A 15,327-nucleotide genomic window follows, 5' to 3' on the forward strand; every position below is an offset into this window, starting at 1 on the left:
GAGTCTCTGTTGTCTGAGTTTGAGTTCGAGTCCCTATCCAAGTCCAAGTCTCTGTTGTCTGAGTTTGAGTCCGAGTCCCTTTCAAGTCCGAGTCTCTGTTGTCTGAGTTTGAGTCCGAGTCCCTTTCAAGTCCGAGTCTCTGTTATCGAGTTTGAGTCCGAGTCCCTATCCAAGTCCGAGTCTCTGTTGTCTGAGTTTGAGTTCGAGTCCCTATCCAAGTCCGAGTTTCTGTTGTCCGAGTCTTCCCAATGAGTCCAAGTCCCTTTTGTCCGAGTCTGAGTAATAGTACTACGAGGCCAAGTCAGAGTCCAAATCCAAATATTGAAGGGGAGATCGGTCTTGAGTCCAAGTGAGGAATCAAGTCCTCTAGCACTGATTGACACAATATCTGGTATTACATACGTACATGTACAGGGGAGTAATTAAAAACTTGAGGCTAGTCCTGAATACGAACAAGTTACCCTTCTCAACATGTGATAACATTAGTCTAAACTATTTGTGAAATCCACCCCAGGCACATATCTTTGTAGCTGAATCCAGCTGATTTCCTCATTCTGCCGTCTGTTAAAAATAAAAAAACATAGACTTAACAGAAACATATTTAATGGTAAAAATACCTTTTGTTTTTTTATGAAGACATCAACGAGTGTATAGTTTTGGATTTCCCGTGCATCAATGGTGACTGCAATGACTTGCTCGACAGCTACAACTGCTCCTGCTTTCCTGGTTGGACAGGTTTCAATTGTACAGAAGGTGAGAGAAATTTTACTTTTTAATTGAAAATTCAATTCTGTGAAGTATTAATCTAATCATTCTCTTGTTTTTGTTGATGGTGTTACTGATTATTTTACCCATGGGAGTAAAGTTTTCTTGAAAAAATGTCAGTTATAGGCCCATCCAAAGTTTGTTTGGGTCAAATGTTAAAACTTGTGGGGTGTCGTAGTCGAGCGCTCTAGGGCAGTGGACTAAAGTTCTGTAATTTACAGAATGTGGTGCGAACCCTGGCCTGGTCAGGCGGGACACTTGTGTCCTTGAGCTAGGCACTTTATCTGCCCAGGATTACAAAGGGGTACAGGTAACAGCTGGTGAGTAACCTGCGATGGACTGGCATCCTTTCTAGTGAAATAGAAATATTGTCAGGCATTTAATGTCATTGATGAAACCAGATATCAACACCAGCCTGATGAGCCATATCGGAACAGACTTTTACTTTACTTATAACAAATTTCAAAAACATAAACGTTAAGCCAAAAACATTGCTCACTGCTTAGCAAAATATTACTGGGGCACCTCACAGTATAATGTCATTTTGTTTGTGTCTTAGTTGGTAGGCCTATTATCTGCTCCTGTTTAGCAAGATTTCTATAACAGGATTTGTGGTGGTCCAAGCTCGTTCATGAATTGCAGTATATTATTCTTTAAAATTTTTATTGGGATTAAGACAACATCTAAAGAATATGTCTATTTGATTGAAATAACCATTTTGTTCTCTCAAATTTTACTATCAGATATTGATGAATGTGCGAGCAACCCCTGCATAAATGGTGGCACATGCGACAATCAGCAGAATGCTTTTAACTGCACATGCCCATTGAGATGGGAAGGAACACAATGCAGTCAAGGTATGTATAGTCGAATGGCAAGACCGAATGGTGCATGAGTAGCAGCTTGCTAGCAAACAGTCACTCTTTTAGCAAGCTGTTGAAATGGCACGGCTGAGTGGTGCAGTAGTAAGCTTGCAACCAAGCCACTTAACTTTCAGCAAGATTATGGAATGGCATGGCAGGAGGTACATTAGCAAGCTTGCAACCAACTTTGCAAGCTCGCAACCATCTTTAGCAAGCTTGTGAGAAATATGTCAAGCTTTAATACAAACATGCAGTGGAAATAATCACAATGCAAACTTGCAAACTTGCATCAAGCCCACTAGGAGCTTGCAGAAACAGGAGCTTATTTGATCTTGTGTGAATCTTAATAAGGTTTTCGTAACTTTGTTGCTTGTTGCAATCTAAAAATTTGGTTTGTGTGAGTTTTGGCCCCTGCTAAGGTATTTGTGCCCTTATCAGCACTAGTTGATAGTTCTGCATTGATAAATCTACTTGTACATGTATGTCTAGTTTTTTTAATGGTGTATCTGTTTGTCTTCTTTTTCAGAGAAAGATGCCTGCACAGAGAATCCATGTCTTAATGGTGGCGTATGTAATAACTTCTATACCTACTACACCTGTACGTGCCCAGCCTACTACTTTGGTGACCGATGTGGGGAAGGTATGATTGACAGTACACACGTGTCACTGTAATTAAAAAATTTGTAAAATTGTTGGAAAAATTATCATTCATGAAAATATCTGAATTTGATAAGGACATTTTCTCCTGTAAATTGATATGTCTTTGTGGGTACAAAAAATGTGAAGTCTTTTTGCTATAATGCATCATTTATTTAGTTTAGTCAACTGGTTTTGAGTCTTGTGTAAATCCACGTTAAAGAACCCAGTGCACTTAAAGAGAAGGGGGCTTGCCCAGGTGTTCCTGGTTTTGATTGTCATATATATACCAGCACAGCACCTTGTAGGCCATTACACTGTGCTATGTAAATTTATTGGTCTAAAACCTCAAAACTAATCGATAATCAGGTACATCTTAAATAAAGCCAGCCAAACTGCTATTCTTGCTACATCTGACCTCATAAAAATGTCAAATCCTTATCTTTCAGATTATGCAATTTGTTATGCCACGGGTGACCCACACTACTTGACGTTTGACGGTCTGTGGCACAACTTTCAAGGGGAGTGTGAGTACATACTGGTCCGTGAATGTGAGCAGGAGAGCCCAGTGTTTCAGGTTGATGTTCTCAATGCTGGAAAGCCTGGGAATCTAACCGGGAGCTTCACATACGAAGTTCAGGTGCAGGTTCTTGGAACGGTGAGTTTTCAAACTGATTTATGTATTATATAGTGTCATGAGTAGAGGTTTGCGCTAGCACTATTTGTTAATCTCTTTTGCGTAGTGGTGGTTCCAAAAAGAACTTGGCCCAATTTCATGGCTCTGCATATTGCAGAATTCTGCGCTTATGATCATGACTCCCTGCTTGACGTGCTAGCGCCAAATGCCTGCGCTAGCCATTTAAACATAGAATGCCTAGTAACGTGGAGTTCGCATGTGCAGAATCCAAAATTCGCCGCTAACCTGTGAAATACGCTTGCCGTTAACACATAATTCCCTGCTTCCATATGTGCCGTTTCTGTGCTTATGGTAAGCAGAGCCATGAAATTTGGGTCCTGGTGGTTGACAACTCAACTCAACGTATGCTCTAAAAAATATAATCACCATCAGGAGGATGACAGACTCTCTTGCTGGATGCTGCTAACATATTCCTTTGGAGATTATCTGGTAGTTGGGCTTGGCAGGAACAGGATAAGCTGGATGGGCTTAGCTTGGTGAAGCGCGTAGGAGTAAGTTCGGGTGGCGACTAGAGTTGACACAACCGAATAGATTTACCAGAAACCATAGAGCACAGGGAGATTGACTACCTGTCGAACCATGCACTGGAGCATGGTCAATATGGTCAGTTCGAGAGCTGTGTAACAGTATCTGGTCAAGTTACATTTTCCTTTGGAGATTATCTGGTAGTTGGGCTTGGCAGGAACAGGATAAGCTGGATGGGTTTAGCTTGGTGAAGCATGTAGGAGTAAGTTCGGGTGGCGACTAGCTAGACTTGACACAACCGAATAGATTTACCAGAAACCATAGAGCACAGGGAGATTGACTACCTGTCGAACCATGCACTGGAGCATGGTCAATATTGTCGGTTCGAGAGCTACGTAACAGTTTCTGGTCAAGTCTAGTCGCTTACCTGCACTTGCTCTAGGCTGTAGCTGGAACTGAAACCTAAACCTAAACCTGAACCTAAACATTTAGTGTACTTGTGTATTATATTTCCAAAGCAAACGTATCAAGGTCTTGGTCTTTGTGACCTGACATCAATTGTGTTTGAATCAGCAGTGGTGATAGAACAAGTGGGGAGGAGGTGGTAAACTTGTAATGCAGCAGTTTCATTTGGCTCCCAATTTCCATTTTAGTTCATTGTATGAGAACATTGTAAAAAAGCCTAGTAGAAAGTGTGGGAATACTTTGAAACTGCCTTTTGAAAGGTATGCTATGGGGGTTGATTTAGTTGGGTGCACTCTTATGGACCTTTATCACAGAGCAGACATCTTGTTTTTCATGACAATGACATCATTGTTGTCAAATGGAGGCTAAGGGGAACAATAGTCTGACACCCATATGGCATAGTGAGATCAATATTAAAGACTGCTATTGGAGACGGGCCATGTCAAGGATGAAGACAGTTTTGTAAGGGTCTACTTTGGGAGAATTTTCTCTCCAAATACCAGCTTGTATAATGACACAGAAATCTTCTTGTCACCAAGTTATAATTTTCAAATTATATCATGTACTTACAGGAGATTCAACTGAAACAAGACCAGGTTGTTTATGTGGACGGTCGACGTATCACATTACCCAGCCAGCCTCAAGATGGAATATGGGTCCGCAAAAGTGGAATTTTTGTGGTAAGACATTGTTATTTTCTACTTTCCTGTAGATGCATTTTTTGATCAATAACTTCCTGATGGTCTTGTCCTACCAAGGCCCAATTTCATAAAGCCTGTAAGCACAAACGCAACGAAAAAGTATTGCTTAGCAGAAACTGGTTACCAGCCAAAAGTCCATACTGTGTACATTGTTGTGACCGGTGCCCCATCCTTTTTTGCTTAGCATATAAATTTTACTATTGTTAAACTGTATTTTCTGCTTACCCATAACAGCTTTATGAAATTGGGTCTAGTTTATGTGTCTGGGGTCAATTTCACAAAGAGTAAGGACTAGTTCTAACTTAGAACTTGTCCTAGGAGATATATAAAACTTAAGGGTAGTCATAAGTAAGGACAAGTAACTCGAGATAAGACTAGTCTTAACTCTTTGTGAAATCCACCCCTGGTGCTGCTGTTTATGTGCACAGAATACATGTTAAAAAGATATGTTTTTTCTCAACACCTGAATGTATTAGGAAATTGATGTTAATGTGATTACTGACACGGATATGACCATACTGTATGTGAAATGGGACGGGGAGCGTACAGTGGAGGTGCGTCTTCCAACATACCTCTACATGGGCAAAGTGTGCGGTCTCTGCGGTGACTTCGATGGGAACTCAACCAATGAGTTTCAGACTCCAGAGGGCCAACAGGTAAGAACAGTAGTTGGTTTTATTATTCAGTCAGTAATACCCAAGACAGTTTCGCTATTGCTATCGGTGCAGAGCACTTCATGTGGTAGTGTTTAAACGTGTGATATAAACACGGCTGGAAGTGTTTAAACATAGGCGTTGGGCACAAGGTTTACCTTTGGCGCTAATGCGTAATGCAATAAATACACGATAAATAGTTGCCCGTAAAAATAGCCCCTTGTGATGAGGCAAAAGGTAAAAACAAATTATTGACCTAATTCACCTGACATCATTAGGCACTCATTTAGCAAATCTAGAAGTTGATCATGACTGCTTGGATTCCTATGTCAGCCAATATGAGAGTACAGTCAGTGACATCTTGGATAAATACGCACCTTGGAAAACGAGATCAGTCAAGGTCCGAACTGAAGTCTCCTGGTTCAATGATGATATTCGTACAGCGAGAAAGATCTGTCGTCAACTGGAGCGGAAGTGGCGGAAAAATGGCAAATTGGCAATACAACGACAAGAATATCGCAACCAATGTAAAGTAGTTAGGAATTTGATCAACCAGGCAAAGATCATCCATTATTCATCTCAAGTACAAGAATCCTCAGGAGATCAAAAGAAGCTCTTCAAGATAATTGGTAAGTTGTTGCTCAAACCCAAAACCCCTGTCCTTCCATCCACCTACAATGACCAGGACTTAGCAAATGAGTTCCAGAAATTCTTTGTCACCAAGATTTCAGACATCCGCTCATCATTTTCATCAGTCCCTTACAACGTACCGCAGACATTGCCACATCTTCAACCAGAGTGTAGACTATCTGTGTTTGAGCCTGCCACTGTTGCTGAGATTCAAAGGGTTATTATGAAATCTCCTTCAAAATCCTGTGAGCTGGATCCAGTATCAACATCCATGATAAAGCAAAACATTGATATATTTGTACCCTACATCACTAAGCTTGTAAACGAATCTCTCAGTTCCGGTTGTTTCCCCGATAGCCTCAAAGTTTCCTACATCAGGCCGCTCATCAAGAAACCAAACCTGGACAAGGAGATATTCAAAAACTACAGACCGGTTGCAAACTTAAAATATCTTGGAAAAGTCATCGAACGAGTAGTGTCATCACGTATTTCTGATCACATTCATACTTTCAACCTGTCCGACGTGTTCCAGTCAGCATACAAGCCTTTCCATGGGACCGAGGCTGCACTAGTCCGTGTGAGCAACGATATTCTCTCTTCTATGGACAATGGTAACCTTACAGCACTAGTCCTGCTAGACTTGAGTGCTGCTTTTGACACTGTTGATCATAACATCCTTCTCTCTCGGCTCCAGAATCACCTTGGCATAGAGGACACAGCCCTAGCATGGTGCAAATCGTATCTCCACAACAGAACTCAGCATGTATGTATTGGCACTGCGATATCCGACCCTGTTGTTTTGAACTACTCTGTGCCACAGGGGTCAGTACTCGGCCCGCAGTGGTTTACGCTGTACACTTTACCGATTCGTGACATCATCCTCAAGTTTAATCTGAATTACCATGTGTACGCAGACGACACTCAGCTATACATCACGTTTAAATCTTCTCAAGAAAACGCCAATGCATCTATTGCAAGACTTGAGAAATGCATCCAAGAGATTCGACGTTGGACACAACAAAACTTCCTGAAGTTAAATGATGATAAGACAGAGTTCCTTTTATTTGGGTCACGTCAACAGTTAACTAAGGTTTCAGTGCCATACATCTCCATCGGTGATGCTCGGATAGCTCCCTCGCTGAAAGCTCGGAACTTAGGGGTTATTTTTGATTCATCGATGACACTTCAGCCACACATCAAAAACATTGTTCGTTTATCATCATATCACATCAGGAATATAGGTAAGATTCGCAAGTACTTGGACAAAAGTGCCACTGAAAAGGTCATTCACGCATTTGTTACTTCTCGTCTTGACAACGGCAATGCTCTTCTCTACAGTCTTCCTAACAACCAGATTTCCCGACTTCAACGGCTCCAAAATACTGCTGCTCGCATTGTGACACTGTCTAGAAAATCCTGTTCTATCACCCCCATTCTGAAACAACTGCACTGGCTCCCTATCTCTCAACGAATCATCTTCAAGCTGATGCTCATTGTCCACAAAGCTCTAAATGGCAAGGCTCCCCACTATATTTCTGAACTGCTTCAAGTTTACACTCCTTCAAGGAATCTTCGATCAAGTTCCATGCTTCTCCTCATTGAACCCAAGTCTCGACACTCATGGGGTGACAGGTCTTTTTCTGTAGCCGCGCCACGCATTTGGAACTCTCTACCACTTAATCTTCGATCTTGTCTTTGTACCGCAAAATTCAAGTCTCTTCTCAAAACTTATCTTATGTCACAGGTTTTTCAATGACTAATTTTGTTGTGTCTGTTTTTCTTTGTATTGTGTTTTTGTTTTGTTTTGTTTTGGTTTACTGCGCCTTGAACACCCAGCAGGGTGGATATGTGCGCATTACAAGTCTTATTATTATTATTTATTATTATTAGAATAATCTTGGATGCTCCATACTTGTGGGCAATGTCACTGCGTTATTCAGTGAAGCGCGCATTAAGGCGACGCAGCGTTTGCACGTAAATCTTTTGCCAACCAACATGGTAAGCATGGACAGTTGCCACTTGTGACGTGCGTGCGTGGAGGATGTGAGACCAAAATACTTTGTTTTAAAGGTTAAAACCTCTGGAACAAACTTGCCTATAGCTTGGCTCTGAAGTTTGTGTATTGCGAACAAAATACAAAATGTGTTTACTATATTCTACTGAATAGATGTGTTTTGGTTACCCCCTAGTATTTTAAGGCAGGGTAGACTTTTGGTAGTTGTCAAACACCAGTTTTCTATCTTGGTGAGCCCCAACATGCATGCATTAAAATAACAAACCTGTGAAAATTTGAGCTAAATTTATAATTTAATATGCAAAGAAAACAACTGCCCTGTTGCATAGACTTTCAATTGCTTGACCACTCCGTCTTGACACGCCGCTAAAATAAACAAAAAGAATTTGTTTATTATTTTTGATCTAGATGCAATTTTTAAATCTGTTAAATTCCACCTATAATTCTTTCGATAGGTTAACGACACCCAAGTATTTGGTAACAGTTGGATAACCGGTGCAACATGCGAGCCACAAACTGTACCAAGCACTCCCTGTGATACCAACTCCCCATCATACATGGCTGCTGAGACCGCATGCTCCATCATTATGGATGTGGAAGGTATTTGACAATCGGCTTCAAAATCAATACGATAAGTTAGGTGAAACTTCAGAAAGGCCATCAGGACCAAAACTGTACAACTGATGTTTAGATTTGGAAGAATCAACCTGATAAAAGGAGAAAACAATTGCAGCTTTGTCGACGATTTGTTATTATTTGGGGTTGAACAAAGACAAATTTACTAGAGCGGTAGTTGAAAGAAGGACCTCCAGATTAAAGTGCCAGTGCTTTCTAGCCCTATATGTTGGCGGTCTCCCTGTACGAGTGCCAGGAAGAAGCCATACAACCGTTGTAGCCTGAGAGCAAACCCAAGGTGATCTCCTGGCTCCAAGCCTCATCAGGTTGTACCATAAACTTTGGTGTAACTCCTGGCTACACGACAGCTTGCAGTTAATCGGGTGGTCAAGCGTTCAAATCCGCTATAGTCAATTTATCTTTGTGTAACCCCAAATCATTAAATTTCTCTTGTGGTTTATTAATTTTCATGTAGTTTTAACAGATAAGTGTATTAATCTTTAAAATTTGATTCATTGGGGAATTTCCTTGCTAAAATCCCCAATTTTGATACTGGAAGTTTCAGCTAAACTTTACAGTGGTGCGTCTCTCAAAGTGGAGTTTGAAAAGTAGACGAGTAAAGATGTTCTTTGGTTTAATCTTCCCAGGACCTCTTGGCGCTTGCCATGCTCGTTTGGATCCTGTGCCCTTCTACAATGCATGCCTTCTGGATGGCTGTATAGTCCTCTCTTCAGACTTGAACGCCACGGTGTGCCACCTGATAGAGTTGTACGCACAGTCATGCTACGATAGGGAGGTGGAATTGCTTCCCTGGAGAAGTAACTCATTTTGTGGTAAGTACATGTAACACTCGTTTCAGATGGGCGCGCCAGAGTCGCGTTAAACCAAATAGATTAGGAGCGACTCTAGGTCGACCCAAACAAATTATTGTTACAGACTGGGAAATTAAACATAACATATACACTGTCTTGGCTCATGACAGGACCGATGTCTGAAACCGAGACACTCCAGAGTCATTCCGATTGACTGCAACAGCGGATCTTTTGACTTCTAGCGCGTCCAGTGCCCTTAACTGTTTCAAACTAAAAACTTGTGATGTACTTAATTCAGAATTGGTTCAGCACAAATCTGGTGTAAATCGGGTGTAAAACAGATATATAAATCTGTACGAGACGAAAAAAACAGTTTTATTTTTTTCAAAAGAATGAACAAAACTTTAACAGTGTTAATGTCGGGCGACAACTACTCTGACTGAAGAGGCATTTCAATGGGAAGGTATAGCTAAGGATAGGACAGATGGTGAGCTGCAGTGCAATCTGGATGTGCTTCAGCTGAAGTGGCAATAGCAGCCAACGCAGATGCTAAGAGTGCACCACACTAAATATACTGCTATAATAACCAATGCTAAATATTCAAAAAAATTTCAACAACTATTTTGAAGTCTCTCAGCCTCTTGAAAACCAATCAGATATATTTTCAGACCCCTTGAACTTCTTAGTTCTTTTCAATTTTTTGGCTGGTCAGCCGTTTGGAATTTTTGCTAATCACACCAGCAAAAAAACACCCCCGATTATGTGTTTCATGAGGCACTCCCCCAGTTCCACAGTTAAATAAATATGACCAACTCTAAAGCCCCAATTTATCAAATCTCCTTAAAAGTTGAAATCCCAGAACCCAGAAAACCTATAAAGGGTGCGTTGGATTAGCTTCCACGCCTCGACCACGATCCCGGTACATGTACCTTCAAATAGCATTGACGTAATTCCAGGGGCTAACCCCGATCAGGCCCAAGTGCCCTGCTTGTTGAACAGGATACGTGGGGCTTGCCCGAGGTGCATGACGTCACCATGAGAGGGTGAGTGATTGTTCGATTACATGTAGCTCTTGTCAGAGGCTCACCCGAATGAGCACCGCAGGGTCGACACAGGGAAGCTTATCGAATGCACCCAATAATAAACTCATCCACTGGATTTGATGACAATTTCATGTGTGAGTCACTTGGTTGCTCGTTAAAAAACTAAAGGATGAGAACTAGGTAACTCTTCCTAAACATAATTATGTGCTTTGCCTTGATATACATGTATTTGTGAGTCTGTGATTAAAGTTGATGTTCAACTTATGTTCTGATTTGTAGGTATCACATGCCCTGCCGAGACGATGTACGAATGGTGCTCAAACGCTTGTCCATCCACCTGCTCAGATGTTGTACTAGAAAGCAGTGAGACGTGCAACCGCAAATGTGCAGAGTCATGTGACTGCCCAGGAGATCTCGTTCTAGACGGGAGTACATGCGTGTCTCCCACTGCTTGTGGGTGTGTCGTGGACGGCTTTTATTACTCGGTAATGATCTGGATGTTTCTACTGCTAACAATACACCGATCCATTAGGTTCCGCCCATGGCGCATGTGTGAGCAAGAGCATGTGAGCCTCTCCAATGCCTTTCTGCACAACTCTTGCCGCGCGCCCCAAGCATACGCGTGCGGGTTGTGATTGGTCAATACGCAATGAGGTGGAGTTTAATGGATCGGTCTATTGCCTCGGCCATCCAAAGGTTGCATTGACTGGTGGACTGGTGGACAAAAAGGATATCAGCTAAGATTTGTTGACAGCTCTTACTGTGAAATATAATAAAATTAGTACATGTATCTACGCTTGTCATGACCGGTCTACACCAGACAAAAGCTTTGATAATCGATCATCACATTTGTGCTGTTGAGCAAGGCACTTTAATCATAATCGCTTCCTAAAAAAAGCTGCTCCTAGTGGATGATACCGATGCCTACATCTTTACGGACTGTGAAGGGGGTAACCCTGTTTCAGCCCCAGGAGTTGGTGGCAACATGCCCCTTGTGGCAGTTGATTTGGGTCGATAGTTAGGCGATCTCTCATAAAAATACAAACAATCTTTCCTTCATTAACTTCTTTTAACTTGTTTCCTTGGGTTTGTTTTCTTGACTGTTTGTGTTTGATGTTTGCAAGTAGACATGTTTTAAGTATCAGTGGTATAGACTTATTGTAGTCAATTTTTCTACTTGTAGACATTTTTTCACCTTATTGCAAGTAAGTATAAATAAATGAGGATGAATTTTCTATAATTTTGTTACAGCCGGATGAAACAGTCTACACACCTGGCTGCTTCACCGAACGCATTTGCACAGGAAACAATGTAGTGACCTCGGCGGACTTAAACTGCGATGAAAATGCATTCTGCGGGATCAACGAGGATGGATTGCATGGTTGCCACTGCAGGGCTGGTTACATTGGAGATGGAAAGACCTGCCTGGGTAAGTAAAATATAGTTTTGGTGTAAAAGCTAAGAAGTCATACGAGTTTAAACAATCAGAGACTATATATAATAACAATTCTTCGTAGAACTATTGTTGGAAAAGTGTAAACACAAATGTGGTATATCAATATTATCTATTGAATTGTTTGCAGTACCCACTGCTTAAACGGAGGATTGGAACTGCCTCTAGCTACCGGCAATTTCGGTAGACTAGTTGGTAAGACACTGCTCTAGAATTGCAAAGGTCATGGGTTCGAAACCCCACTCGAGTAATATGCATGTGATATTTTTTCACAGAACTCGGGGAAAGTACTTAGTATTCAGTGCTAACACACATCGTTGTATACATGGTATATGAGTAAAAGCAAAATGAATGTAAAATGGTAAATCAAATTTTGATATTCTTATTTATTTATTTCATAAAGATATTGATGAATGTGTCAGCAGTCCCTGTGTGAATGGTGAATGTGTAAACGGTGTCAACCTCTACGCCTGCAACTGCGCTGTGGGCTGGGCTGGCTATAATTGTGACGAGTACTTTGGCTGCTCCAGTGATCCATGTCTGAATGGTGGCTCTTGCGTACCGTATGACAACGAGTACGAATGCGTCTGCAGCATGGGATACAATGGTACCTTCTGTGAAATTAGTAAGTATTTAACGTATCGCTAGTCAGTTAAAGGAACATTACTGAGTTTTGTGTTGCTAAAAAACAGTTGCTGGTAGTGTAAGCACTTTATGTAATCCCCAATATACATAAACTGACAAGCCTGTAGAAGTTTGAGATCGATCGGCCATCTTGGTAACGTGAAAAAAAGTGAAAAAACGATTACACATTTTGCATGACATCGATTAAAGAAAAAAATGAATAAAACGTTCAAGTGGGATTGTGGGTCAGGATTACTTGGGATGTGGGTTCCAAGGTGAATGTTTATAAAACAATTACTTTACTGGTGACTTGCTGATAAAAGTGAAACCGGTGAGCAGAATTCTGAGATTTGGTTTATCGGAAATTCACGTAATGAGAACAAAACCAATTATTTTTTGACATTTGACTATTATACAGACACGGATCCATGTTTCCAAGAGCCCTGTCAGAATGGTGGTACCTGCTATAGTGATGCAGATTTCTACAACTGCACATGCGCCTATGGGTTCATGGGAGTAAATTGCCAAGATGGTAAGTACATTGCAAGTTTATAAACTATATCCCAACAACGAACTTGTCGGTTAATTTGGAAGAGTCATGGTCGAGGGGTTAAGAGCACCGAATTCAAACTCTGGTGTTTCTGATCAGCAGAGTGTGGGTTTGAGTCCTAGTCTTGACACTAATGTGTCCTTAAGCGAGACACCAATGCTTTGTCCTTCGGATGGGACGTAAAGCCGTTGGTCACATGTGTTGTGTCAGAACCCAGTGCACTTATCGGTAAGAGAAGGGGTTCGCCCTGGTGTTCCTGGTTGTGGTTGCTTAATGCACCTTACATGTACATGTACCACCTTGTAAACCCTTACGAGGTGCTACATAATTGAGTCTCAGACTTGCATAACTTCCAATAACCTATCTTTCTGTAAAAATGTTCATAGTAAGTGCCTTGAGTACCTCGTTGTTCGATACGTGTCTATATTATAAGACTTTTATTTTATATTATTAGCAATTTCTTTTTAGGCAGGTCATCAAAAGGAAGTTATTGTGTGGGTAGTCTAGTCACCTGACCCAAACTGTGGTGAACTTGACTGCTCACTGCCACGACAAAGTGGTGGAACCCTTTGTGTGGTCACGTGGCCAAGTAGTTTAAGAATTGTACATACATGTAGGTAGGGTTAGGTAGGTACTGGTGCCAGCAAGGTAGGGCTAACGTAATAAGTAACTTTTAGTTCGCCGTTGGCTGCTCAGATGTATCTTATATTTAGCCCTAATTATAGGACTCTTCCTCTATGCTGTACACAGATACAGAGTATTAGTACGAAAGTTTAAGGTCGCCAGAGCTAACCAATATTGTGGTTTGGGCACTGACTTGGTGACCACTCTTTTTCCTTTATCTTTTCTTTCTAATCTTTGTATTTTCTATAAGGATATGACCAAAAAACATCTTTCATTCTATGAACACTTCCCTTGAAAAGTTTCACATGATTTTTAATATTGTTAAGTGTATTTATCTTTCAGAGGTGAACCCATGCCTGAGTAACCCATGCCTTAACAATGGAACTTGCAGTAATTTTATTGACTACTACACATGTACATGTTCTGGATCCTTCATGGGAAGTAGATGTGAAACGGGTAAGTGTTTGGAGGCTCTGTCACAAATCTGTTTAAGGTTGATCCTTTATAATGATACCGGTATGTTAAAGTTAATTACTTGGTTACAAGCCTGTGAAAATTTGGACTCAATTGGTCATTGAAGTTGCAAGAAAATGAGAAAAGAAAAACACCCTTGTTGTACAAAATTGTGTGTTTTCAGATAGGAATAAAAAACTAGGTTGCTTTAGAGGGAGTCGTTTCTCACAATGTTTTGTACTTTCAACAGCTCCATGTAAGGTTTTAAGCTAATATATATTTTGAGTAATTACCAAACGTGTACAGTGCCTTGAATGCTGATTTCCCCAAGATTTATTTTTCAATGAACCAATTTTATGCATCTTGATTCCACAGAGTATGGTACCTGTTTTGCCACTGGCGACCCCCATTACAAGACCTTTGACAATCTATGGCATGACTTCCAGGGTACCTGTCGTTACACGCTGGCTAAGGACTGTACACAGGATGCCCCCAGTACCTTCTCCGTTGAGGTGGACAACAGATTGAGATCAGCGGAGGACACGGTCTCCTACACTTATGAAGTCGCCATTATTATTGGAAACATGGTAAAAGGCAGATTAGGAAAACTCTAAAAAACTATTTATATTGTTGTTCTGACAATCTCGACGGTGACTAACTGATGGCTTGAGCAAGCTAGTCCAAGTTGAGACCAATTAAGAAATCACTCAGCGGTAATGAAGTCCCCTTGAACGAGAAGTCCCTTTGATCCAATAAAGCTAACGGAGTAGGCCCTGCCGATTTTCTACCTTCTGCCCATCAGGTACAAATATAGTAGTTGAAAAGCAGGACAGTTCTGTTCAGTACTGAGAAGTCTCCAGAATTCAGAAATCTACTCTGCAGTTGTAGAATTTAAAGCAAGACTAGTTCTCAAAAGAACATAATCTACCTGTTAGATACACACATGGTGTTACCACAAAACAAATTTATATTATTATTCTGGTTTATTAAAAACACTGCACTTGTGCATGTAGGCAAAGGCTAAACTGAGACAATGTATACACCGAGATAAAAGTAGAACATTTACAGAGGCTGTAGAAACTAAGGTTTGTGGTAATACCATAATATGATTATTAGAACCCGTTGTTGGTGCAGCATTACTGATTTGATTTCTATGGCACTCACACGCTCAAAGTCGCAAAGTTATGGGACAGGTACTTGAATGGTAACATCATAATTGATACTCTTAAACTCTGCTAGATGACGATCAGAGCAGATGGATCAA

At 41.0% G+C, this 15,327-nt stretch overlaps 2 protein-coding genes across 2 annotated transcripts in view; both read left to right on the forward strand.

Moving 5' to 3' along the window:
• The first annotated feature begins 248 nt into the window (after positions 1–248).
• On the forward strand, positions 249–11,956 carry LOC139938705 (zonadhesin-like). Its single transcript, XM_071934321.1, has 12 exons — positions 249–300; positions 637–753; positions 1,509–1,622; positions 2,155–2,268; positions 2,714–2,922; positions 4,464–4,571; positions 5,069–5,248; positions 8,345–8,489; positions 9,152–9,337; positions 10,639–10,844; positions 11,611–11,788; positions 11,943–11,956. Exons 1-12 carry the CDS (start codon positions 249–251, stop codon positions 11,954–11,956), a joined length of 1,623 nt encoding a protein of 540 aa, XP_071790422.1.
• A 408-nt stretch (positions 11,957–12,364) lies between these two features.
• The window catches only part of LOC139938706 (IgGFc-binding protein-like), a 97,654-nt gene continuing 94,691 nt past the window's right edge, over positions 12,365–15,327 (forward strand). The window contains exons 1-4 of the mRNA XM_071934322.1: positions 12,365–12,437; positions 12,855–12,968; positions 13,953–14,066; positions 14,439–14,650. Coding sequence (XP_071790423.1) covers positions 12,407–12,437; positions 12,855–12,968; positions 13,953–14,066; positions 14,439–14,650 — 471 coding nt within the window. The 5' untranslated portion in view covers positions 12,365–12,406. The remainder of the gene's footprint in view (positions 12,438–12,854; positions 12,969–13,952; positions 14,067–14,438; positions 14,651–15,327) is intronic.

Source organism: Asterias amurensis, chromosome 6 (assembly GCF_032118995.1).
Source record: "Asterias amurensis chromosome 6, ASM3211899v1".
NCBI classification, from domain to species: Eukaryota; Metazoa; Echinodermata; class Asteroidea; order Forcipulatida; family Asteriidae; genus Asterias; species Asterias amurensis.